This window comes from Ursus maritimus, unplaced genomic scaffold (assembly GCF_017311325.1).
Source record: "Ursus maritimus isolate PB19 unplaced genomic scaffold, ASM1731132v1 scaffold_9, whole genome shotgun sequence".
Taxonomy (NCBI): domain Eukaryota; kingdom Metazoa; phylum Chordata; class Mammalia; order Carnivora; family Ursidae; genus Ursus; species Ursus maritimus.
In genome coordinates, this window is record NW_024427107.1 from 33,525,766 (window position 1) to 33,552,919 (window position 27,154).

The following is a 27,154-nucleotide window of genomic DNA, read 5'->3' on the forward strand; positions in this document are numbered from 1 at the left end:
GATTCTGCATCTTTTCATTTACTAATTGGCTTTAAAAGTTTCCTTGTTCTACAAAATTCATGTTCAAGTTTTTTGCTTATTTGTCTACTTGTATTTTTATCCTGTTTTTTGTAGAAGTTCTCATATAGTTTAAATACTAATCTTTAATCAGCTTTGTGTTTTGTAAATATCTTCCAGTTTGTAGCTTATCTTTTTAATTTGCTTTATTATGTTTTATGATAAACAGAAGTTCTTGGTTTCCACATAGTCAAAAAGTCACACTTTTCTTTTTTGGTTGGTATGCATGTTTAAGAAATCCTTTTCTGGCAGGGCACAAAAACAGTAGTTTTCTGCTCTAATTTCTTCTAAAAATTTTAAAGTTTGTCTTTCATATGTACATCACTAATCCATCTTGAATTGATTTTGTATATGATGTGAGGATCCAATTTAATTTTTCCATATTGGTACTTTCAGTACTATTTAGTTGTCCCTCTTATTCCTTAGATCTGCATTGTTATATCTGTTACATGAGGATGTCCTTACATACCTCGGTCTCTTTTGGGACTCCCTATTTTGTTTTGTTTTATTTACCCTTCATCAGTCTTGCCAGGCGTTTGTTTTTGTGTTTTCTAAGAATTCTAACTTTGTTAATCTTTTTTTTTTTTTAATTTTTATTTCAGAGAGAGAGAGCGAGCATGTGTGTGAGCAGGGGGAGGGGCAGAGGGGGAGAGAGAGAGAGAACCCTAAGCAGACTCTGTGCTGAGCACAGAGCCCAACGCAGGGCTCAATACTACGACTCCAAGATCACGACCCGAGCTGTAATCAAGAGTTGGATGCTCAACCAACAGCCACCCAGGCTCCCCTTTGTTAATCCTTTGTTTCCTTTCCTTTCTTCTACTTCATTAGTTTCTTTTCTTTCTTATTCTGTACTTTATAGGGTTTACTCTGTTAATTTCTTTCTAGCTTAACAAATTAGCCTGTTAACTTACTAATTTTCAGCGTTTCTTCTTTTCCTAGTATAAGTCTTTAAGGCTATAGATTTGCGTCTAAGTTAACTTTGTTGTATCCCACAAATTTTTATATGGTACCTTCGTTATCATTCAGTTATTAATATTTTTTTAAAAACTTTTCAGCATGGTTTCTTCTGATTCATGAAATATTTAGAAGTCTTTTTTCTATTTGTGTTTTAAAAATTCATCTTCCATTATTAATTTTTTAAGATTTTATTTATTAGAGAGAGGGAGAGCAAGCACATGTGCACACAAGAAGGGGGGAGGGTCAGAGGGAGACAGAAAACCAGACTCCCCACTGAGCAGGGAGCCCGATGCAGGGTTCAATCCCAGGACCCCGGTATCATGACCTGAGCCAAAGGCATACCCTTAACCAACTGAGCCACCTAGGTGCCCCCTATTTTTATTTTTGTTTTTTTTACTTAATTGTATATGGTCAGCGCCTGGGAACAGCATTATACATATTCTTTGAAATACAGTGAGATTTTCATTATGTCCCAGTATGTATTGGTTTTCTATATGCTTCATTTATGCTTGAGAAGAATGCTTATTTTCTAATATTTGGGTATAAGGTTCTGATGAACAAGTCCTGCTTGTTCATCATTTTATTTTTATTTTTATTTTTTGATCTATTTGACCTATGAAAAATTAGAGTGTGTTGAAATCACCCACAGCAATGCCACTTTGTAAATTTCTTCCTGTAATTCTAAAAATCCTTTGAGGCTTTTTTCCCCTCACCAAGAGATGGTGAGTTTGGATATTTTGTCCTGTCTGGATAGATATTTGATTTGCTCAGGAATGTTTCAGGGTAGCGAGAGAGTAGGAAAAAGTACAGGATGCGGAGGTCTATCCTGTATGATCATCCCCCTCAATTTAATCTTACCCATCAGCTGGGAGAGTGGCATACTTACAGTACTGAACTTACAGGCTGGATTCTTCAGGTGTCTTTGGCTCAGGGGCAGATTTGGACTTTTTTTTTTTTTTTAAGTAGGCTCCAAGCCTAGTGTGGAGCCCAACACAGGGCTCAAACTCACGACCATGAAATCCAGACACTTAACTGACTGAGCCACCCAGGTGCCCCCAGATTTGGAATTTTGATCCTTTTTGCCATGTTTCCTTTCAGACTCCTTCCATTTGTCTTTGTTCCCTTCATATCTTGGGCCATGCTGGACTTCCCACTTCTACCTTTTTGGACACTCACCCCATCTAGTTTATTTTTATCTTTCCAGGTTGATCCTTCCTGAGATGGTTGAGCTGGAGCTACTTTCCCCCCATCCCTTGTAGGAGATTGCTGTTCTGTTTGAGCTCTGAAATTAAGCATAAGAATTAACATTTCACTTCACCCAAGCATCCACTTTTAATGGAGGGGACAGCATTACCTTTAGCAGCTGTTTAGGTTTGGGAAGATTAGAAGTTGGAGAGTGATGGTCTTCTGCTGTACTGAGTATTTCTTTTTCCAGATTTCTCAGTTTCTCTCCTTTACGCATCCTGCTCTGACTTCTGATGCGGCTGAGACCAGTTTGAGATGAGAAACTTCCTGTCCTTGACCATTCTTGTTCCTGAGTTTTTTCACTTTGCCACTTCGGATGTCTCTTCTGAGGCTGTCATTCTAGTTCGGGTTCATCTCGCTGATGCTTCGATTTCTCCTGTTCCTTCTGTAGCTGCTTTTCTACTTCTTGTTGTCTTATAGCTGGGTCAGTAGCCCTTGCCGCTCCAAACATAGAAGCTGCTTGACTAGACTGGGAGGTGCCAGCCAAGGAGTCATCTTCCTTAGGAGTACTCTGAAGTTTTAGATTCAGTTTGGTTCTTTGGGAGGGACCTCTGTTATCATATCTGTAATCATCCCCAGAATAATCGTCTTTGGAGCTCCTCAACTGAACATCATGTCTATCATATTGGTCTTCCGGGTGGTCCCACTTCCTCCGTAGTCATCATCCCTATTGTACCCACTAACACATATACTTCTGCTGCTGTTTAATCCTGGAGTCATAGCCTCAATCATAGCCTCTGCTGTGTTAGTCATCATAGCAATCCTTGCCTCCATAATGATTATGATGTTTGCCTACAAAGCTCTCATCACCTCTTCTAGGTAGATAGTCATCCAGGCTGTCTGTTTGGATGTTTTGTGAGAATCCTGATTTCTTGCGCAGTCAAAAGAATGAGCATCCTTGTCTTTATCTTGAGCTTGATCAGGAGAGTCCATTGGAATTTTGTTAACCAGACTCTTCATTGAGGCTTAGGGCACCGAGCAAGGAAGGCAGGTTCTCAAACTCCATGCGATCAAAACCTTTCAACCTCTCTGGCTTGCTGGGTTCAAATGGTAAATGCAGTGCACGGATATTTAATCCTCTAAAGAATTCCTTAATGGAGACTTCTGTCACATCACAAATTGTGTTTCCTAGAGAAGTGGCGTAGAGTAGCAATTTGAGAAGATGGCTCTGGTTGATACTAGGTTGTCAAGGGGGCCTGTGGAGCAGTGGTTAGTTGGTGGTTCCTTATACATGCTGTCATCATTACTGTGCCACTGGTTGAAACATCTTCCAGATCAGTCCAGCTTACTGGTTTGGGGACAGACATGCTTCCCCCACCAGTGCTGCCATCCTCAGCCAGGAAGTCTGTTAGGGAGATAGTCTTCCCCATCTTTTTTGCTGAGGTCACTATGCTGGGGAGCATTTTTTTTAAGCATGCAGATTTACAGTTTTAGGCCTACTTACTTATTTGCACCTTGTATCATTTTCTTAGTTCTCCTTAATAATGCTGTTTGTCTGCTCTTATCACTAATCCCAGCTTTCTGTTTATATTTGCTTATATATTGTTTATATTTGTCCAGTATGTTCTTTTCCATATTTTGCTTTCATCTTATCAGTATCTTTACTTGGTAAGTATCTCTTATCTTTTGAATTTATCCATATGTATTTGTTGTGATTATTTCTATGTTCGGACTTTCTTACTTTGTGTTTTCTGATAGTTTTGGTTATTCTTTTTTTTCTGTCTAGACTTTTTGGATTGATTTGAGTTTTTGGTTTTTTAAGACTCTTTTCTACTCCACTAGCTTGGAAATTATACTCTATTTCTATTATTTTATGATTACCCTTGAAATTCTGCTGGAAATGCAGTACAGTCAAAATTAAACCAGATTATAATCCCTCTGCTGAACAATTCAAGTATTTACACAGTTAACTCCTATCCTTTTCTTGCCTGCCCTGCCCATCCCCTATATGCTTCTGTTCCTTTGTTCCATGTATTAATGGTTTATACGGTTTTGTTTAAATGCCATAATAAGATGTTGCTATTTTATTCAGACAATATTTATTTAGATTTACTTGTATGCTTACCAGCTTCTACTCATCTTTCCCTTCTTGCCTCTTAGAGAGCATCCTTCTGTGGTAATTTTATTCTTTTATGAAACACATTCTTCAGATTTTCTTAAAGGTCTACTGTTGATAAACTCTGTTGGTTTTTCTGGCAATGTCTTAATGCCTTCCATATTCCCCAGAGTAAGTTTTGATGGTTGAGTAATTTTTGTCTCAGTTCTTTGTAGATAAGTTTGTTCTCTGCCTTCCATGCCTTCATTGTTGCTGTTAAGAATTTAACTGTCACATTATTCTCTTGTTTTGTATGTAGTCTCTTTTCTCTGGCTGCTTTTTATCATGGTCTTTTTTCGGTGTTCTGTAGTTTCACTGCTCTGTGGCCACCTGTGAATGTCTTTGTTTATCCCACCTCTTTCTTATTTATACACACACACACACACACACATATATATATATATATGGATGTATATGTGTATATATATATACACACACACGTATGTGTGCATATATACATCCATATATATGCTGTATTTCTTAGAATTGTAGGAAAAGCTATATGAGTATATGATAACTCTGTTATCTTCACAACTTTTATGTAAATCTGAAACTATTCTAAAATAAAGAGTTAAAACGGGCACCTGGGTGATGCAGTCGGTTAAGCATCTGCCTTCAGCTGAGGTCATGATCCCAGGGTTCTGGGATCGAATCCCACATCAGGCTCCCTGATGAGGGTCGGGAAGGAGTCTGCTTCTCTCTCTTCCCCTCCCCTATGCTCATGCTCTCTTTCTTTCAAATAAATACATAAAATCTTTTTTTTAAAAAAGAGTTAAATTCTGACTCTTTTTCAAATATGCACTGCCATTTTTCTTTTAGCTTGACCATGTTTTTTATTGCTAAAACTAAATTTTTAAATGTTTATACTTCATAATATGTAAAATCCATGTAGGGTCAGAAACTATTATTTTTTGTTTCTGCTCAGTTGTGGTGGCTTGTTTTCTTATAAGTTTGATTTTTTTTTTTTAACCGTAGGCTCATAATTGGTTGCTTGTTATATTGGGTAATCCCAGTGGCTTGAAATGTGGTGCTTTCCTGCAAGTGTGTATATATGCTTCTTCTGTGTTACAGGTTACAGCTGATTTGGGCTTTCACTTCTTGTGGAGTCTCAGCTTCCTTACCTTGAAGGAGGCACGATGCTTTATTTCTTGATCTCAGTGCTACTATCAGCATGTACCTCCAGGACAATACTCTCAATTTAAATTTTTTTTTTTTGCTTACTACCACTCACTGTCCTATTTCAATTCAGTTAAAAATTTTTTTTTTGCTACTATGATGTGGGGTGGCTGTAAGCTTGATAATTTTACACTTCTTTAGAACATAGCAATGTTCGAAAACTACACTGGTTTTAATTTATCCAGGATCTTTTATACTGAAGCGGGAGGACCTTTCAAAATATTTAGTATACCAGCTGCTTGAAATTGAAAACCTTTAATTTCCATTGATTTTCTTCAATGTCCATTGGTTATCTAAAGCTTCTATTCCCATTGGTTTTCTCATAGGCATATGACAGCTGATGTACTTGCAAGTGATGTAATCCTTGAACCAGTTTTCTCATCTGCAGGATGATGGCATTGGCCTGAATGAGATCTCACAATCTGAATATATATTAACTAGAATTAGCCAAATAGTACGCAACTGTTTATCTTATCTTTTTATACACATGTATGCATATATACAGGCACATAATATATGCAACTACAAATAAGAGAGTATAACGATTTTAGAGTATTAGATTCCTGAATTTAGGCGAGGGATCTAAATAGAGCATAGAAAATAGTACAAATAGGGGAAAAAAAGATAAACATTATATTCATTAGTATTTCTCAATCTTGACCAGAATGTTCTACTTCATCGTTCAGTAGGTTAAGGGTGGATAGAAGTTTGGCCTTAAATATTTTCTTCTGCAGAAAGCCAAAGTAGCTCAACTTTGTATTTGATTTAAAAAGTAAAAATTGAAGTGGAGGAATGGAGCAGAACATGCAAAAAATTATCTATAAAAAGAAACATGTAAAATTTACTGGGGACATGGTAACTAATGCTATATAAATCTGAACTAAGTACTGTGGTGAAAAAGTTATGATAAAATGCCTTGCTTGGAACAGTTGAAGACATTACAGAATGTGGGCTATATAATAGAGAATAGTAATGTACTAGTTAAATTCCTGGGTTTGATCATTGTTCTGTTGTTCTTTAAGAGAGTATTTTTATTAGGAAATACACGCTAAAGTATTAAAAGATGAAGGGGCAATTTACTTAGGTGGTTCAGATAAGTAAGCTAGCAAGTAAATAAATAAAGTATATGATATAACATATAAAAATTGTGCATTTATTTATAAATCAGCACATAGGGGGGGTGGGGGTTGGTTTGGCCGGGTGATGGGTATTAAGGAGGGCACATGTTGTGATGAGCACTGGGTGTTATATGCAACTAATGAATCGTTGAGCACTACATCAAAAACTAATGATGTACTGTACAGTGGCTAACTGAACATAATAAAAAAATAAATAAATCAACACATAATGCTGGATTCTTAGTATCATTTATTTTGTTCAAGTTGACCGAGATGTGGTTATTGGCCATATTCTTCTGGAATGCTTTTAATACTAAGGTTTAATTTTAAATGGAGGACAGCTGTGACTTTGTCCTTTGATGAGTTGAAAATATTGTATTAGGTTTGGTTTCTTAATTGATTCAAACAGTTTTAATCATATTGCAAGTTACACTCTTGTCTAACACATGAATAAATTAACTTTTTAATAGGTTTAAGCTGAATATTGGGACATGGCCACTGCTTCACCACGGTCTGATACTAGTAATAACCACAGTGGAAGGTTACAGTTACAGGTAACTGGTAAGTTATTTTCATAATAACTTAAAATAGTGATTCCCTGATGATACTTTTTTAATACCTAATTCAGCAAACTTATTCCACAAGTATCTTTTCTTTTAGATTCATACTGTGAGATGTTTGTTGCAACAGACCTTATAGGTAGAAACTTTCTAAAGTATTTTATTTATTCAGTAAATATTTATTGAACCTGTGCTGGATGCAGAGAAGATATATCCTCTTTGGTGGGAGAATTTGGGTATTAGAATAAGCATCTTTGAACTGGACCTTAAATGGTTATGAGGATGGAGAAGGATGCTAAAGGCCTTTTTCATCTGTTCACCCATCCAATCATTGGCAAATATATAAGTGGAATTACATGTATGAAAACACAAGGCCCTAGTTCTCCAGGAATTTACTGTATAGTGTTGAGACTATAGGTTTGTTTTATATGGAAAATTACCATGCAGAGTGACTATTAACTGGATGCAGTGAGAACTTAGAGGAAGGTGTCTTTAGTCAGCTTGGGATCTGAAATGGCCTGCAGACACAGGAGAACAGAGTAAGAGAACTCACAGAGGGTAACACTTTTAACTCTTACGGGAGGAGTCAGAATTCATCTCAAATTAGATTGGCAGCAGAAAGCATTAGAGGAATAAGGAACATTTGCGGAAGTTGGGAGAGTCTTGGTTAGGAGGCTTCAGATAATTCATTCATTATATATAAACAATAGAAATATCTGTAAGATAGAAAAATTCCTGGAGGTAAGATATATATTGGAGGGGTGGGGGAAGGAAGGGAGAAAGTTCGTAATAGCAAAAGACAGCAATGGAATCCTAGTTAGACAATGAAATAAATATATGTATGCAAAGGAGCCAGGTTCTAAGATAATATTGTTAAGTGAAAGGTATAGGGTAGTATACATAGTATATAGTAACCATGTGGTTATAAAAAAAGGAGGGATGTGTATGTGGCTCTGTGCTTAGAACATTAGAAATTATATTTGCCTCAGGAGGGGTGGGATTGAAGCCAGAGTAAGAAGAAAGATACTGTAATTCCTATGGTACTTATTGCTGTGAGGTCAGTTGTTTCTAGGAGTTTCAGTGACCAGAGCTAGGAAATGTTTATTTTCTTAGAAAGCAAAAAACAAATCCTAAGTTCATGCTGATACTTCAAATTCAGAATAGCCGTAGTCTCTAAATACCATGTTCCACTAAAAGGAGAAAAAAGATATTTTTACTTTATTTGACTTTATACTTCTATCTCTTTTCTCTTAGCCCAAAAATCTGAATTCCAAATGACAGTAACATAATTATATCTGTGTTATCCTAACGCGCGCGCGCACACACACACACACACACAACATTAGACATCTAGATTGGCGACATTGAAATTACTAAAAACAACAGGCCCACTCATTACAGTTTAAGATGTCTTTGTGAGTTCCCACCCTTAGGATGTATAGTCAGAATACTACATTTGAAAGTAACTTAAAGTAATTTTCCATTTGGTTTTATCACCAACTGGATAATCAGTTAGGTTTATTGCTTTCATTTATTTTTATTTAGTTTTGTTAATTGCATGTAAAGAAAGCATTTATATAGCTCTGGAGTTAAAATTGTTAAATCAAGGTACATTTGAAGAGGTCTGGTTACTCCATCCCATCCCTTCCACCTCTCTCCATTGTCTAAAAATGTATGTAAACATTTTTATTAGTTTTGGCTTATTTTCCCATTGGTTTTTGAAAATATAAGCAGATATGTACAGTATATGTATTCATATATCTCCTCTCAACCTGCCACTTCTTAGGTACTTTTCTGCACTTGACTTTTCTTCATTTAACAGTAGTAATATCCTAAAGTTTGCTTCATAGTAGGGTATATACCTTTTTGTTGCTGCACAGTAAATACTCTGTTGAATAGATATACCAAAGCTAATTCAACTAGTCTCCTGTTGTTGGACATCACGGTTCTTCTCTTTTGCTATAACAAAATGCGCTACATTAAATAGCTTTATGCAAATATCATTCATGTTTCGTTAGGATGGATTCCTAGAATGAGATTGCCGAGTTGGGGAGTAAACACATGTAGTATCACAAGTTATTGCCATATTCCTCTCTATAGGGTCTGTACCATTCCCTGTTCCCAGCTATCTAAGAGAGCGCCTATTTCCCAATAGCTTTATCAAAATATGTTATCAAGCTTTGGATTGTTGATAGTTAGGTAAGAAGTGGTATCTAAGATCGTGTCATTGTAAATATCTTTTCTCTCATTATAAGTGAGGTTGAGCCAGGTTTAAGGGATATTGTATTTCGTCTTCTGTGAACCATGGGGATGTATGTTTTGAAGCAATTCCCTGGATGATTCTGATGTGTACTCCACTTAAGAAGCACTTACATAATTCCTAATATTTCTTCTTTTGCTCTATATAAGAGGCTTAGAGCCACATTTTTGGTTTTCAGTCTTATTTGTGCAGGACCTGTGGCCACCGTGTCTGATGTGTAACTTTCTTCTTGGTCTTGACCTTTGTGTGAGTTCTTAGTTGAAATAACGAAAACCTGATCTGACTGATTTGAGCCCAAAAGAAACCTATTGAACAGCTAGCCGGTAGCTCATGGAATCACCAGAAGTCTAGAGAACCAAATGGAAAATAGATGTAGACCAGAGAAGTGCAAGTAGCCAAGGTGGTGCCACTATGGTATTTATCATTTTAGGTATCAGTTACTGTTCTCCTTTGAAATACAGTGATACTCTTGGGAAACTGAACTTGGACCTATGCTAGATGGTTCCAGATTGTAGTGCCTTGCTTTTCTCCCTTCTTCTCTTCACTTTTCTTTCATTTTCTTGATCTAATTTTTTTTAAAATACGAAGCACCTTAAAATCCACAATCTTACGCTTTAACAGTACCTTTTGGAATAAATATTTACTATATTACCAGTAAAGACTGAGAATCAGAGTTAAGTGCCTTCTGTTAGTAATAGGAAAGCAACAAGATTTTTGGACTCCCCAGTTGTTGCTCCTTATATTAGAGAACAGTGACCTCTGTATTGAGATTTCTTTTTCTTTCTTTCTTCCTTCCTTTCTCTTTCTTTCTTTCGGTATTGATTTTTTAATTTTTATTTTTAAAACAATCAGTACCGTGATTAAGGCCCTTCTGCTGTTGCAGTCTGGCAGGTTATGGTCAGTAAACTGAGATACTCTATCAGCTGATTTATTTTTATTCCTATTTCTGTTCTTAACCCATACCTGATTGGCAATAAAAAATAAGAATATGAACATTGATCATGCAAAGCAGGAAAACTGTAACAGAAAAAGATCAAAGAGAAAGCTACCTACCATAATATGGTGTTATACTGGAGTGAAGCATGTACATAAACATAGTAGCACACAGAAGAGTACCATCTACAGTAGTTGAGACTTCAGGCTTTCTGCAGGAAAGGGTCAGAAACAAAGTGCAAGGCATGTAAAAACAGACTCAAGATTGAAAAACTAATGGGCTGTTATATTCATATTTGTAATTTTTTAGCTATTGTGTCTTCTAGTACCTTACTATTTTTTAAATTAAATTGTGATCATATGTATCTCATATTTTTGTATGAGTGTTGTGAATTATGAATTTAACTTTATTCTTTTCAAATGCTTCAACATTTATGGAATAATCTGTCTTTCCCCATTGATGTGAAATGCTGCCATTGTCATATACAAACATCTTATTCTGTTCTCTTCACTTCTGTCCTTATATCACAGTCAGACTATTTTAATTACTTTCATTTTATAGGACTTTATTTTTTTCCATTGTATAGTACTTTAAAAAATATATTGGGAAAAATCTCTCATTACTTCGTATTTTAAAATATATCTTAACTATTCTTGAATTTTCTTTACCTTTCATTTGAAATTTAGAGTCTCCTTCCCTTTTCCTCTGCTGGCATGCCCCCTAAAAAACTCCCTCAAAACCAATGTTAGTGTTCTCATTTAGATTATTTAAAAATAATGTGTTAAAATTAGAGATAATTGAAATCTTTCAGTGTAAAACTTCCAAATCCGGGAATGTATCATGTCATTCCCTTCAAGTCTTTTATGTCCATCAGTGAAGTTTTATGGTTATCTTCAGGTAGATGCTATACATTTTAAGTTTATTACTAGATTTTTTTTGAGGGGAGGTGTTACTGTGAGTGGGATTCTTAAATTTTCTCTCTTTACATACACATACACACATACAGGACTCTCTTTTTCTGTTAGATTTTTGGTATTTAAATAATCTTACAGTAGAGGACATTTTGTGTTAACACCAAAGGCAACTTATTAAATGGGAGAATGAAGTTTATCCCGTTTATTTCACTAATTAGAATTATTTGAATTAATAAGGTTATCTTTTATTTACTTAAAATTGTAACATTGTAGTTACTTATATACATTTTTTGCCAGCATGTTATACATTTTTTGTGAAATTAAAAATTGTATCTTTTAAAAATGACTTTCCTTACCTTACCAACATTATTGAAGACTTTGCCAGTAAAAGGTATACAGTGGATGTATTTTGAATGTATCCACAATTAATTCAGAAGAGTCAATACTATATAGTAATAATAGAGTAATAGTTACCATTGGTGAGTGCCAGGCATTCATTGATGATAATAGTACTTTGCACTCACCAATCCTGAGAATCAGATACTATTGTTCTCCTATTTTTCAAATGAGAAAATTGAGGATCAGAAAGGTTAATTGATTTACTTAAGGTCAGATATCTAGTAAGTGGCAGAGTTAAAATATGAACCCAGATATGTCAAACCCAGTTCCTTTTTTTTTTTAAGACTATTTTTTTAGAGGAGTTTTAGATTCACAGCAATATTGAGAGGAAGGTACATGTCCCTGCCCCCACACATGCGCAGCCTCCCCCATTATTAACATCACTCACCAGAGTGGTGCATTCATTACAGTTGATGAACCTGCTTTTTCGTTTAGTAATATGCACTAGGTTTTTCCATGGCTTGATAGCTTACTTCATTTTAGTGCTGCATGACATCCCACTGTCTGGGTGCACCACAGTTTGTTTATTCATTTCACCTACTGAAAGGACATCTTGGTTACTTTCAAGTTTTGGCAGTTATAAATAAAACTGCTGTAAATATCCATGTGCAGTTTTTTTGTGTAGACATAAGTTTTCAACCTCTTTGGGTAAATACCAAGGAGTACAATTCCTGGATCCTATGGTAAGCCTGTGTTTAGTTTGTAAGAAACTGGTAAACTGTCTCTCAAAGTGACCACCATTTTGCATTGCCACCAGCAAAGAGCAAGAGCACCTTTTCCTCTACATCGTCCCCAGCATTTAGTATTGTTAGTGTTCGAGATTTTGGCCATTCTAATGGGTATGTAGTGGTATCTCATGGTTGTTTTAATTTCTTTTTTTTCTGATAGTATATGATGTTGAACAGCTTTTCATATGCTTATCTGCTGTCCGTTTATTTTTTTGGTGAGGTGTCTGTTAAGGTCTTTGGCCCATTTTTAAAAAATCAGGTTGTTGGGGCGCCTGGGTGGCACAGCGGTTAAGCGTCTGCCTTCGGCTCAGGGTGTGATCCCGGCGTTATGGGATCGAGCCCCACATCAGGCTCCTCTGCTATGAGTCTACTTCTTCCTCTCCCACTCCGCCTGCTTGTGTTCCCTCTCTCGCTGGCTGTCTCTATCTCTGTCAAATAAATAAAATCTTTAAAAAAAAAAATCAGGTGGTTTTTAGGGCTCCTGGGTGGCTCATTTGGTTAAGCGTCTGCCTTTGGCTCTGGTCATGATCCCAGGGCCCTAGGATCAAGCCCTGCGTCAGATTCCCTGCTTAGCGGGGAGTGTGCTTCTCCCTCTCCCTGCTCATGCTCTCTCTCTCTCTCTCAAAAAAATAATAAAATGTTCAAAAAAATGAGGTGGTTTACTTACTGTTGAGTTTTAAGAGTTCTCTGTATATTTTGGATAATATTTCTTTATCAAATGTGTCTTTCATGTATATTTTCTCCCAGTCTGTGGTATGTCTTTGTATTCTCTTGACATTGTCTTTTGCAGAGCAGAAATTTTTAACATTAATGAAGTACAGTTTATCAGTTGTTTCTTTCATGGATTGTGCCTTTGGTGTTCTATTTTAAAAAGCATCACTATAACCAAGGTCGGCTAGGTTTTCTCATCTTCTCTGAGTTTTGTAGTTTTGTGTTTTACATTTATTTAGGTCTGTGGTGCATTTTGAGTTAATTATTGTGAACGATGTTAGGTTTGTGTTTACATTAATTTTTTTGCATTTGGATGTCCAGTCATTTCAGCCCCATTTGTTGAAAAGACACCCTGTGATTTTAACACCATGCAGTACTGCCTTCCCTTTCTTCTAGTGTATTGAAAGACCTGCGTATTTTGAGGAAATGACTCTAATTTGGAGTGAAGAATCTTGGTTGGGGGATTTTTTTGGGAGAGAGATGTCTGTGCCTTCTGTGTCAATCCAGTGGTGTTGAACTTAGAGCAGTTTGAAACAGAGAAGGGTGGGAGTGAGTTTTGCCAAGACCCTGAGTATAGCCCTTCAGGCATAACATTGAATACTCTGATTGTTTTATGTTGCCAGTCCTTAAATACAGTATTTTTCTGAGTCTCTCTTGCTATTCTTCAGATATTAATTGAAGACTCTAGGGCGCCTGGGTAGCTCAGTCAATTAAGCGTCCAATTCTTGATTTCGGCTCAGGTCATGATCTCAGGGTTGTGAGATGGATCAAGTCCCCCACATCAGGCTCCCTGGGCCTGGAAGATGCTTAAGATTTTTTTCTCTCTGCCCCTCCCCCTTTCCCTACCCTCTCTTTCTCTTTCTAAAAAAAAAAAAAAAAAGAAAAAAAATTAATTGAAGACTTTACTGTATTTCAGATATTCTACTTCTGCAGCATTTATCACTTCATATTTCAGTGATTTATTCATGTGACTATTTACGTTACTATTCTTTCATAGTAGAATAGAAGCCTACATTTGCTTATGTTCATATCCTTAACATGTGATAGAGGTATGGCATGGAGGGAGCAAGGCATTCCCCTTTCTCAGACCCACAGTATTCATAGGTAATAGACTATAGAGGTGACCTTGATAAGTTCTTATTATTGCTTGGTAATCAGTACTTTGCCCTGAAAATTTGTACTCCTCATTTGAATTAGTATTGTAAAAATTGTTTAAAATTAATTGTTTAGCCTAAATTACACAGGTCTTCCTCCAAATCAGGTAAATTTGATATAAAATTCACTTTGTGAAGGGTTATGATTAACTTCTCAAATAACATTTTGAAATTAATGTTTTTATTTGAAAAAGCAAATACTTCCTTTTTTTGGAAACCAACTTTCCTGGTAAAGCATTTTTTTTTTTTAAATTGCCGAAGTTTATATAATTTTCAATAGGCAAGTATGAAACACTACCTGGTAGAGAGGTTCGTAGGTAATGTTGAATCTGAAAATACTTACATTCTCTTGACGTTTGATGCAGGTCAGGATTAAATTCAAATGGTTGGCAAGGATGTGGAGAAATTGGAGCCTTTATACCCTGCTGGTGGAAATGTAAAATGGTACCGCCACTTTGGAAAACAGTCTGGCATTATTCAACAGAGTTATCATATGACCCAACAGTTCCACTCCTAGGTATATGCAGAGAGAAATGAAAAAATATGTCCACACAAAAACTTGTGTACAAATGTTGAGCAGTATTATGCACAATAGACAAAAAGTAGAAACACCCCAGATCTCTGTCAACTGATGAAACAGTAAAAGAAAGTGTACCCATACAGTGGGAATATTATTTGTCAGTAAAAGGAATGAAGTAATGATACATGCTACAACATGGATGAACCTTGAAAGCATGCTGAGTGAAAGAAGCCAGTCACAAAAGACCCTATGTTGTGTGAGTCCATTTCTATGAAACATCCAGAATAGGCAAACCTATGGAGACAGAGAGTAATTGGTAGTTGCCTGAGGCTGAGGGGGAAGGACTAGGAGGAAATATGGTGACTATTTTTGTGGGGTTTCTTTTTGGGGTGATGAATATGTTTTTAAAGTTGCTTGTGGTGATGATTGCACAACTGTGAGTATATTAAAACCATTGAATTGTACAGATTAAATGGGTGAATTACATGGTATATGAATTATATTTCAATAAAACTGTTAAAAATTCAAATGGTTCTCAGGCATTATTAATAGTCCTTTTGTATTGTTTCTTCATTCTTCAATGAAGAGAGTTTGAGTTTCCTAAGAAGTACAGTTCCATTTTTTTAAATAAAGATTTTATTTTTTTATTTGAGAGAGAGAGAGAGAGGTAGAAGCAAACTCTACCCGCTGAGCAGGGAGCCCGACACAGGGCTCAATCCCAGGACTCCGGGATCATGACCTGAGCCAAAGGCAGATGCTCAATTGACTGAGCCACCCAGGTGCCCCCACAGTTCTATTTTTATTGATAGAAAAGTACTACTTTTTGTCTGCATATACTCCCTAGTGATTATCATGTTTCTGTTAGTTTCTAGTGCCAAACTAAAAAGAAAAAAGAACTGGTTTGGAACAGCAATATATACAGAAGTAGTTGTAGATGGAGAAATTAAGAAAACAGCAAAATCCAGTAGTTCTTCTAATCCAAAATGGGATGAACAGCTAACTGTGTAAGTACCTTGTATAGAGAATGCAAAATTTCCAAAAGGGGGAGTAATGCTTCTTACAGTGCTTTGTGTAGTTGTTCTGTTGTTTTGGTTGTAGGATAATTTCAAAGTAAGTAGTGTTATTTTCTAGTGCGAATAGACAATTTTAAGCATGAAAAGATATTTGGTTAATTTTGTTTTCTTTAGAGAGGAAGCATAGTAATTCTTGCTTTTTGGTTTATTAATTGAATTATTCCATACAGCTATATTTTCTGTTACCGTCTTGTAAAAATAAATAAGACAGAAAAATCACCGTTAATTTTGTCCTTTCTGAAACATAATGTTATAAATTTGTGTATAGTAAAATTATTAAAACACCATCAGTTGTCTTAAATATTTAGTAGTTCACATAGAACTCGTGTTATTGTGAAATCTCAGCAGGACTCTTCATCTATTGCTGGTGTTTTGGTTTGGTACTTATAAGAATTCTTATGTAGTTATTAAAGTCCTAATGTAGTTGAAGAGATAAATTGTTTTTGTTTATAATTCAGATAGTTTACTGTTTCATACAATATTTTTTCTCAAAACTCAACTCATGGCTTTTTAAAAATTATTGAAGTAATTGTATACTCCTGTATTTTCATCATAATTTTACCCTTACAGAAATGTGACCCCACAGACTACATTGGAATTTCGAGTTTGGAGTCATTATACTTTAAAAGCCGATGCTTTGTTGGGAAGAGCAACAATAGATCTGAAACAAGCTCTCTTAATACACAATAGAAAATGTAAGTTGTTCTGATCTTTGTTTCTTTAAAAATTTATTTTAGATACTTTTCAAAGTATCCTGAAGTCCAAAAGCAAAAATTGTTTTGTATTTACAAAAGAGAACTTTAGTTAATGCTTGTGATTGCTTTTAAGTTTGTGGTGCTGTATGAAATAAATACATACTCTGGCCTTTCTCCATCTAACAGATTTACAAAATGATCTCAGTCATCCATGAGTATCCTGTTACCAGTGATCACCAGTGATTTATTATTTACTTTTTATATACTTTAAAACTTATAAAAATTATTGTAATCTGAGCCTACTCTAACTCGGTTGATAATTTGTACAAAATAAATTCCAACTCTTAAATTTTTTTTCTCATTATATAACTAGTTCATTATAGAAAATACAGAGCATATACAAAATTATGGAGGAAAATAAATTATTTGTAATTCTACTATCCAAGGATAGCCACTCCTAATAACTTGGTCTCTTGCCTTTTTCCTGTTTATAGATACAAACATATTTTTTCTTTGTATCTGCTGGTTTATCTCCTGCTTTTTTTCATTTAACAATTTAATATGAATATGTTTCCATGATACTACATTTTTCTAGTCTGGGTAAGATGGTTTAAGCTTCAGTTATTTGTAAATCTCCTATCATTGTATGCCAAAATCGGGAGGTATACCTGTTTTTATAATTCTGGGGTGAGAGTTCATTGCTTTTAGCAAATTTTCAAAATATTATGTGATCCAAAGATTAAAAGCCAGAGTTCTAGTTTATGATTCAACTAATGTCATATTATTTGACATTTAGGCAGTTTTACTCAAACCAGTGCCTCTGTTCATTTTATTTCCTTAGACATTTTCTCATTCCTAAAAGATATGCTGAGTTACAGGTTAAAATGCTAATGTTTTAAGTAATAAGTTGCTTAAAAACATTTTTTTTTCTGTTTTTAACAAAAGTCCACTTACAACTTAAAAATCTGTTTTTGATGTAGTTCTTGGACTTGAGTTATGGGTCAAGAAAATGTAAAAGCCATACTAATTTTTATGTACACAGTTTTTTTTTTTTTTTTAAATATTCTTTCGAAGCTGTAAAAGTTTAATTCTCTGCTATGCCTTGGCTTTTATTCATGCATTTCATCTTGGTTATACAAATGAGGTCTCATAAGCATATAATATCTTTCCTGGTCTGATGGTGGCTGTGTTTCTACTTTTTTTTTGGCTATATAGTTTTTATAAAGTATGTTGAATTTTGTCATATGCTTTTTCTACTTCTATTGAGATGATCATATGGTTTTTATGTTTCATTTTGTTAATGTGGTATATCGCATTGATTTGTGACTATTGAACCATCCCTACATCCCTGGAGTAAATCCCACTTGAAAGTGGTGATGAATGATCGTTTAATGTTTTGTTGAATGAAGTTTTGCTAATATTTTGTTGAGGATTTTTGCATCTGTGTTCATCAGGGATACTGGCTTGTTCTCTTTTTTCATAGTGTCTTTGTTTGGTCTTGGTATCAGGGTAATTCTAGCATTGTGTAATGAATTTGGAAGTTTTCCTTCCTCTTCTGTTTTTTGGAGTAGTTTGAGGAGAATAGGTATTAACTCTTCATTAAATGTTTGGTAGGTTCTTTATTTTGTTTATTGGGAGTTTTTTGATTACCAATTCAATTTTGTTACTAGTAATTGGTCTGTTCTGATTTTCAGTTTTGTAAGATTGTGTTTCTAGGAATTTATCCATTTCTTCTAGGTTGTTTAATTTGTTGGCATATAATTTTTTTTTAGTAGTCTCTTATAATCCTTTGTATTTTTGTGGTGTTGGTTGTTACTTCTTTTTCATTTGTGGTTTTACTCTTTTTTTCCTTGATGAGGCTGGCAGTTTTGTTTTATCTTTTCAAAGAACCAGCACTTGATTTTACTGATCTTTTCTGTTGTGTTTTGGTTGTTTTTTTGGGTTTGTTTGTTTGTTTTTGGTTTCTATTTTCATGTATTTCTGCTCTGATTTTATTATTTTTTTTCTTCTGCTAAGTTTGTGGTTTGTTTGTTCCTCCTTTTCTAGTTTGTTTAGGTATAAGGATAGGTGGTTTATTTGAGCTTTTTCTTGTTTCTTGAGGGAGGCCTGTATTGCTATAAATTTCCCTCTTAGAACTTTTTTTGGTGTATCCCAGAACTTGGTACTGACTGTTCTGTTTTCATTTTCATTTTTTTTCCATGTATTTTTTGATTTCCTCTTTGATTTCTTCGTTGAGCCATTGGTTGGTTGTATAATAACATGTTGCTTAGCCTCCACGGTTTTTTGGGTTTGTTTCAGGTTTGGTTTTTTTGTTGCATTTGTTTTGTTTGTTTGTTTTTGTAATTCAGTTTTGTACCATTGTTAAAAAGATGCGTGATATGGTCTCAGTCTTCTCAAATTATTGAGGCTTGTTTTGTGGCCTAACATGATCTATCCTGGATAATGTTCCATATATACTTGAAAAGAACGTATAATGTTACTTTTGGATGGAATAGTCTGTATATATCTGTTCAGTCCATTAGAATTGATGGACTAACGTGTCGTTTGAATACTGTTTTCTTATTGATTTTCTGCCTGGATGATCGACCCATTGATGTAAATGGGGTGTTAAAGTCCCCTACTGTTACTGTATTACTATCAGTTTTTCCCTTATGTTTGTTAATATTTGCTTTATGTATTTGGGTGTTCCAGTTTTGGGTGCTTAGGTATTTATAGTTGTTATATCCTTCTGTTGGATTATTCCCTTTATCATTATGTAATGTCCTTTTCTCTTTCACAGACTTTGTTTTAAAGTCTGTTTTGTCTGATAAAAGCACTGCTACCTTGGCTTTTTCTTTCACTTCCATTTGCATGGAATATTTTTTTTTTCATCCTTTCACTTTCAGTCTGCGTATGTCTTTAGGTCTGAAGTCTCTGCAGCAGCATATAGATGGGTCTTGTTTTTTAATCCATTCTGTCACCCTATTTCTTGTGACTGGAATACTTAGGCCATTTACATTTAAAGTAATTATTGATAGGCATGTTCTTATTGCCATTTTGTTGTTTTCTGGTTGTTTTTGTAGTTCTTCTCTGTTCCTTTCTTCTCTAGCTCTCTTTCTTTGCGATTGATGACTTTCTTTAGATAATGCTTGGCTTTCTTCCTCTCAGTTTTTTGTGTAGCTGTTAGTTTTTGGGTGTGTGGTTACTGTGAGGTTCATATATAAGATCCTGAGTATTTGGCAGTCTGTATATTAAATTGATGGTCACTTATGTTCAAACACATTCTAAAAGAACTCCTTTTTTCATCCTCTCCTCCATGTTTTATGTATGTATTGTCATATTTTACATCTTTTTATTCGTAATTTTCTTACTTGTCATTATGGTCTTGTCTTTTCCATTTAAAGAAATAACATTTCTTATTAGGCCAGTTTAGCGGTGATAAACTCTTTAACTTTTCTTTGTCTGGGAAACTCTTCTCTGCTGATTAATAACCTTGCCAGGTACAGTATTCTTGCTTGTAGGTTTTTTTCTTTCAGCACTTTGAGTATATCATGCCACTCTCTTCTGGTCTACAAAATTTCTTTTGAAAAATCAACTGATAGCCTTGTGGCTTTTCTTGTATACATTACTAGTTGCTTCTCTCTTTCTGCTTTTAAATTTTTTTTTATATTTGATATATTAATTATTATGTTGTGGTATGGACCCTCTTGGGTCATCTTCTTTGGAACTCTCTGTGCCTCCTGAACCTTGATGTCTGTTTCCTTCCCCAGGTTAAGGAAGTTTTCAGCTATTATTTCTCAAATGAGTTTTCTGTCCCTTTCTCCCTCTTCTCCTGTGGCTTCTGTAATATAAATGTTTTTGCTTGATGTTGTCCAAGAGATCCCATAACTTATCCTCATTTTTAAAAAATTCTTTTTTCTTGGGGCGCCTGGGTGGCACAGCGGTTGGGCGTCTGCCTTCGGCTCAGGGCGTGATCCCAGCGTTATGGGATCGAGCCCCACATCAGGCTCCTCCGCTATGAGCCTGCTTCTTCCTCTTCCACTCCCCCTGCTTGTGTTCCCTCTCTCGCTGGCTGTCTCTAATAAATAAATAAAATCTTAAAAAAAAAAATTCTTTTTTCTTAGCATGGGTGCTATTACCCTTCCTTCCATGTCACTGATTCATTCTTCTGCATTATCTAATCTGCTTATTCTTTCTAGTGTATTTTTTTTGTTGTTTTTTGTATACTTCAACCCACATTCATCCTTCTTTATATTTACTATATCTTTGTTGAAGTTTTCAGTAAGTTCATCCACCTTTGTCTCCAGTCCAGTGAACATCTTATGACCATTATTTTGAACTCTTTATCAGGTAGATTAGTTGTCTCCATTTCATTTAGTTTTTTTCTGAGGTTTCGTCTCGTTCTTGTTTAGAGCATATTCCTCTGTCTCCTCATTTTGCTTAACCTTCTGTGTTTGTTTCTATGAATTAGGCAATATAGCTGCTTCTCCTAAACTTGAAGGAGTGGTCTTGTGTTTGGCTGTGCATGGCACCTCTTTTCTAGTACACATTAATTATTTCTCATAACTCACAACCCAGAGATAATAACTGCTAACAGTTTGGTGAATTTTGTGTGGATATGAGCATAACAATTCGGACTTTATTCAGCTTTATATTCTGCTTAGCTCTCTTAATATTATGCACATTTCCCTGTATCATTTAGTGGTATTCTTTGCAAGCTAATTTAGCTATATTTTATCATATACTATAATTTATTTAACCATGCTTCTATCATTGCTATCTAGATTGTTTCCAGTTTTGTTATATTAGGTTATAATATAATCTTCATGTAAAGATTATAATTATCCTCCCTGCAAAGATTTTTGTATTTATCTGCCAAAATAATTTTGTAGGAAGGTTAGAATGTCAATATTCTTTGAAAGGAAACTTTTATAAATTGTATAAACTTGAAGTTATCTCTTATAATTGAGCAGAATATGCTCAGAGGAAAAATTAAATTTTGTAAACATTCATACATTTCTGAAGTTGATGGCTTCAGAAATGCTAGTAGTAGCATCCTATACACCCTAGGCAGTCCATCTTTTTTTTTTTTTTCTTTTTTTAAAAATAATTGAAAGGTATATTAGTTTGTCAGGGCTGCCATACCCAAATACCAAAGACTGGATGTCTTAAATAACAGAAGTGTACTTACAATTCTGGCAGCTTAGAAGGCTGAAATCAAGGTGTCAGCACGGTTGGTTTCTTTTGAGGACTTCTCTCATTTTGGCTTATAGATGGCCATCTTCTTATATCTTCACATTGTCTTCCTTCTGTGCATGTGTCTGTATCAGAATTTCCTCCTCTTAAAAGGACATCAGTCATTATTGGATGAGAGGCACCTCATTTTAATTTAATTACCTTTTTAAAGATGCTGTTTCCAAATAGAGTCATCTTCTGAGGTAGCAGGCGTTAGGACTTAAACATACAATCTTGGGGGTGGGGGAACATAACTACGCCTATAACAGAAGGTAAGTAAATTAATTTTTAAAATTAAAGCTTGTAAATCATAGTGCTTTAAAGATAAAAGAATCCTATGGCATTAATTCCAATGACTCATTTTATTTATTAAGTAACTTTTAAGTAAGTGGCTTGCTCAAGAACAGAAATAATTGCAGAGTTTTGACTAGAACACTGGTTTTCTGATCCTTAGCTTTTAATTTTAATTAGAATAATATAAAGTTAATGTAATTCTAGATAGCCTTGTAGAATTTTAAAATACACTCATAACTGATAAAATTCTTGGGTACCTTTGATTTAGCCTGTTGGCTTGGCACTTGGATGTTGTCCCTCTTCAAATTAATGAGGCTGATTTCTTCTTGTACTTAAGGCCCTGACATTTTCTTCTTATAAATTCATATTTTTCTATCCCTTCTCCTGATATATTTGAAGTAAGAGTGGAGGCTTAATTCATTTGATTAGGTATATCTCCGAGTTTGAAGATATTTACTTCTTTGGCCTTTGTGATGTAATATGAGTTGTTACCACCTTAAATAAAACCCACAACTAAACCTAAAATCATCTTATATTTTCCCCAAAGATATCCAACTGCAGCTTACTAGGGAAATTCTTTCATTTCTTCACATTTAAATCCCAGCAAGCCTTCCAGTCCTTACCCTTCATTTTTTTTTTTTTTTGTCATAACCTAGTTGGATAATGACCAAAGCTTTTGCTCATGCAGTTCTCTGATACATTGTCTCAGAAGTTTATGTAGATTTAAGCCCTTATTTGCACTCCAGCCTTTCATATCACTTGAATGCCATTCTAAATTATGGAAGTTATCTAATTGGCTCTGCAGCAATATGTGGTATGTTATCTGCCTTGGATACTGCTATCTGAGATATATTTCTTTCAGTCCCACTGTTTCTTAAACTGCAAAGGAAAAATCCCTCTATTCTTAAAGATAAACGAAGCCTGATACTAGTAAAAATGGTAAGGACAGATTTTAATCCCTAATAATACTGTTGCAGTAAGGAAGAGGGTCCAGCTTGATCTGAACTCAACTTGTATTTGTATAGAGGTAACTGGGCATTTCAAGGCGAGAATGAGGAAGTAGAGGTGGATGGGTGTGGGTGGAAACTAAGTAGAGTCAGGGAAGTGAAAAATGAGGAAGAGTTTGTTGGAATAAATGGGATTAGGCCAGTTTTTTCTGCTAGTTAGGATTCTGTTCTCCCAGGTGTACTGTGAGTCCTAGGCCCTGTCCTTGAAAAAGACACTCCTGAATTATAGGAGATAACATATACAGTTGACCCTTGAACAACACAGGTTTGGACGGTGCAGTTCCACTTAATATTTTTTGGATTTTTTACGCTACAATACCATAAATACATTTTCTCTTCTTTAGGGTTTTCTTAGTTATATTTTTCTTTTCTCTAGTTTAATTTATTGTAAGAATACAGTATATAACACATAGAGCATTTTATGTGTTCACTGTTTCTGTTATCAGTAAGGCTTCTGGTTATCTGTAGGCTATTAATAATTAAATTTGGGGGGAGTCGAAAGTTATAGGGGGATTTTCAGCTGTGCAGGGAGTCAGTGCCCCTGAATCCTGCATTGTTCAAGGGTCAACTACATCTCAAAGGGAGAGAGGAAAGATTCACCATTGTAAGCCCTTTTTAGTAAATGCTCTAAGATAGGGTATTCAGGGGCCTCTTACTGGTGTAGACTGGAAGAAACATTACATTTTTTTAGCAGCCCTGAATTTTCTCAGGCAGGCACTTTAAGTGGGTCTACGATCATCCTTGAGTTGTTCGAACTCTGTTAGTGTGTGCAGGTTTTTTAATGAGGGGGGAGATGGTGGATGAGATCATCTGTGCTGAGCATTTGCAGTTTTTATAGGCCAAGGTTGAGGCCTAGTCAGGAAGATGGCTCAGAGGAGCCTGACTGGAGTTTAAGGAAAGAATCTTTGTCACCATTCATGGGTAAAAAGTGTAAAAGTAGTATAGCTAATAACGACACCAGAGTGTATATAGGACTTCGTTTTGTGTTTCAGTTTTGAGACAGAGCTACTTTAAACACCAGAGGGAGGAATCAGATGACTGCCGCTCAAACACTAGGGACTACACTGTTTTTTTTGGTTTTTTTTTTATGGTGTTAGTAGAACCAAGAACTTAACTCTTGTTGAGGAAAGCATTTTGAAATCCATTAAGTTCACTTTAAATTGAATTATGTCCCAAGTGATTCACAGTAATCAGATAATTTGAAAATTATCCCTTTACATTGAATGGTAGGGAAACACAGCAGAGAAATGTGTCGTTTATGACAGAGGACAGAGCATAATCAAATTTAATTTTATTTAAAAATTTGCTTTAGTCTTACTTAGCTAAAACTAATTTGTTTAGTTTGCTAAGTCTTAAGTTTTTTTAAAAATTCACCTAGTATCAGCACAGACTAAAATATGTTAAAACCAAGCTTTTGAACAAATAGTATTCTCATACCCAGTGATATAAATGCATTTCTATTCTTCAGAAAGATTTTTAGGATTGAAATTACTAGGTCAGAAGGAGTGAGCAGTTTGAAGCCTCTAGCTATGCATCGTGGTCTCATTGCCTTCCTGAAACATTACTCTAATTTGTACACACAATGAAGCATATGAGAGTGCCTATTTGTAAATATTTGCCATACTAATAGATTGTAAAAATGAAGATTGTTTTTATCAAAGCATTTTTTTAGTAATTAAAAAAGTCACATTTATTGATCATTCGTATTTCATTTGTGATTGTCTTATATTCTTTGTACCTTTTTTGTTGGTTGTTCTTTGTTTTCTCACTGATATATGAGCTCTTTTTTCTTTTAATCATTTACCACTTTTTCATTAGTTTTGATTGATAGAAGTTTAATATTTTTTCTGACATTAAAGTTTATCCAATTCCCATTTTTTTTAATGCTTGGAGAATGTTTTTCAATCCCTATATTTCAGTTATCTACTTTCTTCTTACACATTTATTACTTTATTTTTTATTTCTTTTATAAATTTTTATTAATTTTGTTACATGCCAGGAGATGGGCACTTTGTGAGTTATTGCACATTGACTCATAGTGTGATATAATGGAAAGACCTGGTATTTAGAACACCTGGTTATTCTTGGGACTCTTACAACTTGTAACCCATTACAAGTTTGTTTTGTTTCTAAAATTTTGTTATAGTCGTATAATCTGTATCATGGCCAGCCTCAAAAACTGCCCCAAGCATTCCTACCTTCTGGTTTTTGCAACTTGTGTGGTCCCTCCGACATTGAATCAGAGATGGTCTGTGACAGAACATGAGAGAAGTAATAGCATAGGACCTCCAAAACTTGGTCGTAAAAGACATTTCAGCATTTGCCTTGGTCTCTTGGATTATGTAGTCCGAAGTTACCATTGTGAAGACTCAGGAAGCCCTGTAGAAACACCTAAATGGAGAGGAGCTGAGGCCTCTTCTCAGCTCTCAGCACCAGCTTGTTAGCTGTGTATATGAGCTACCATTTAAGCAGATTTTCTAGCCGCTCCCAAATTTTTAGCCCACAGAAACTGAGCAGTAATAAATGATTACTGATATTTTTAATGACTACAGGATAATTTGTTACTTAGCAATAGATAATACAGTGGACAAGCAGTTTTTTAAAATGGCTTCAGAATATGAGTTAAATCTAAATATGTGAAACCTTAAAAAACAAGATTTTTGAAGATCTTTCATTTTCTGTGGGGAAAGAAAGAGTATATGTTTTTGACAAATTGGTGATGGAAGGATAAATCATCTAGTCATATATCTAGCTTCTCAGAGGCTCAGATTGTTCTGTTGCCCTATTAAAACTTAGAAAGAATGTCTGAGAGGAAAGAAAAATCAGATTATAAATTAAAAGTTGTAAAATTACAAGTTCCCTGAGGACAGTCCTGTCTTAATAATTTATTTTAAACATTTATTAAGCACCTACCTTCTGGCAGGTATTGAGGTTACATCACTAAATTAGATGGACACAATTTCTGCTCTTTTGGAGACTTCAGTTTAGTCAGGTCCCCTCTAACCCCCTCTGGCCCCCAAATTCTGGTGATAAGTCTGTTAAAAGAAATAAGTGGAGTAACGGTAGGGAGGTTTACTTCAGGCTGGTCAGTGTTTATCCTGCTTTCTCAGTATAGTGTCTGGTACACATAAGGCATTTATATACTGAATAGATGAATATGTCTGAGTTGGTTTGTTTATACTGTTAGAAGATTACTCTCATTCCCTCTCCCAGTGTACATACATACACATGTAGATGGGAGTTACTTATGTGATAGTCCTCCCAATTTTATGACTCAGAAATGTTATATCCCAATTTTCCATGTTCAGAATTGTGAAAGACTAGCTGCTGTAAACAACACCCCACTGCAGAGCAGTTGTGTCCCGGATAGAACAAATTTTTATGGCATTGATCTTTGCAAAGAGGCAAAGTGGTCTTCAAGGCCCCCTTCTTCCAAAAAAATAAAAAATAAAGACAAGGAAAATCTTACAGACTGGAGGTAGAATAGTGGATGATGCTGATAGCACTTTCAGATAACCACATAGGGGAGCTGAGCTTGGACTCCTGTAGTCTAGACTCTTGGAGGCGCCCTCAAACCACTGACAGAATTAGAAACAAACCCTGACTGTACTAAAGCCCAAAGATGACTCTTAGTCTAATATCAGAGAATGAACTCACCATCAAAGATTATAAATTATAAGAAGCCGTTATTAGCAGGGATTGGCAAATGTTTCCTGTAAAGGGCCAAGATAGTAAATATTTAAGCTTTGCAGGTCATACAGTCTCATACGTATTCAGCTCTTCCATTATAGTGGGAAAGCAGCCATAGAAGATATGTAAATGAATGAACATGATTGTGTTAAAATAAAACTATTCACAAAAACAGGTAAGAGGCCAGATTTGGCCTGTAACCACGGTTTGCCCACCCCTGCAATAGAGGGTGGAGTAGAGGAGATATTTTAAGAGTTAATGGCTGTGTTTGAATACTGATAAAAAATAAATTCTTAGGTCCATTATATCATAAAGTCATGCTTTCATCAAGTGAAATGTCATGCTTTCATCAA

At 35.2% G+C, this 27,154-nt stretch overlaps 1 protein-coding gene and 1 pseudogene across 2 annotated transcripts in view; one reads left to right on the forward strand and one right to left on the reverse strand.

The window, feature by feature from the left end:
- Positions 1–27,154, forward strand: part of WWP1 (WW domain containing E3 ubiquitin protein ligase 1) — a 113,510-nt gene that overhangs the window by 22,396 nt on the left and 63,960 nt on the right. For both annotated transcript variants that reach the window (XM_040625785.1, XM_040625786.1), the window contains exons 3-5: positions 7,119–7,209; positions 15,694–15,832; positions 16,472–16,596. In XM_040625785.1, coding sequence (XP_040481719.1) covers positions 7,140–7,209; positions 15,694–15,832; positions 16,472–16,596 — 334 coding nt within the window. In that variant the 5' untranslated portion in view covers positions 7,119–7,139. The remainder of the gene's footprint in view (positions 1–7,118; positions 7,210–15,693; positions 15,833–16,471; positions 16,597–27,154) is intronic.
- On the reverse strand, positions 1,342–4,980 carry LOC103661465 (annotated as a pseudogene).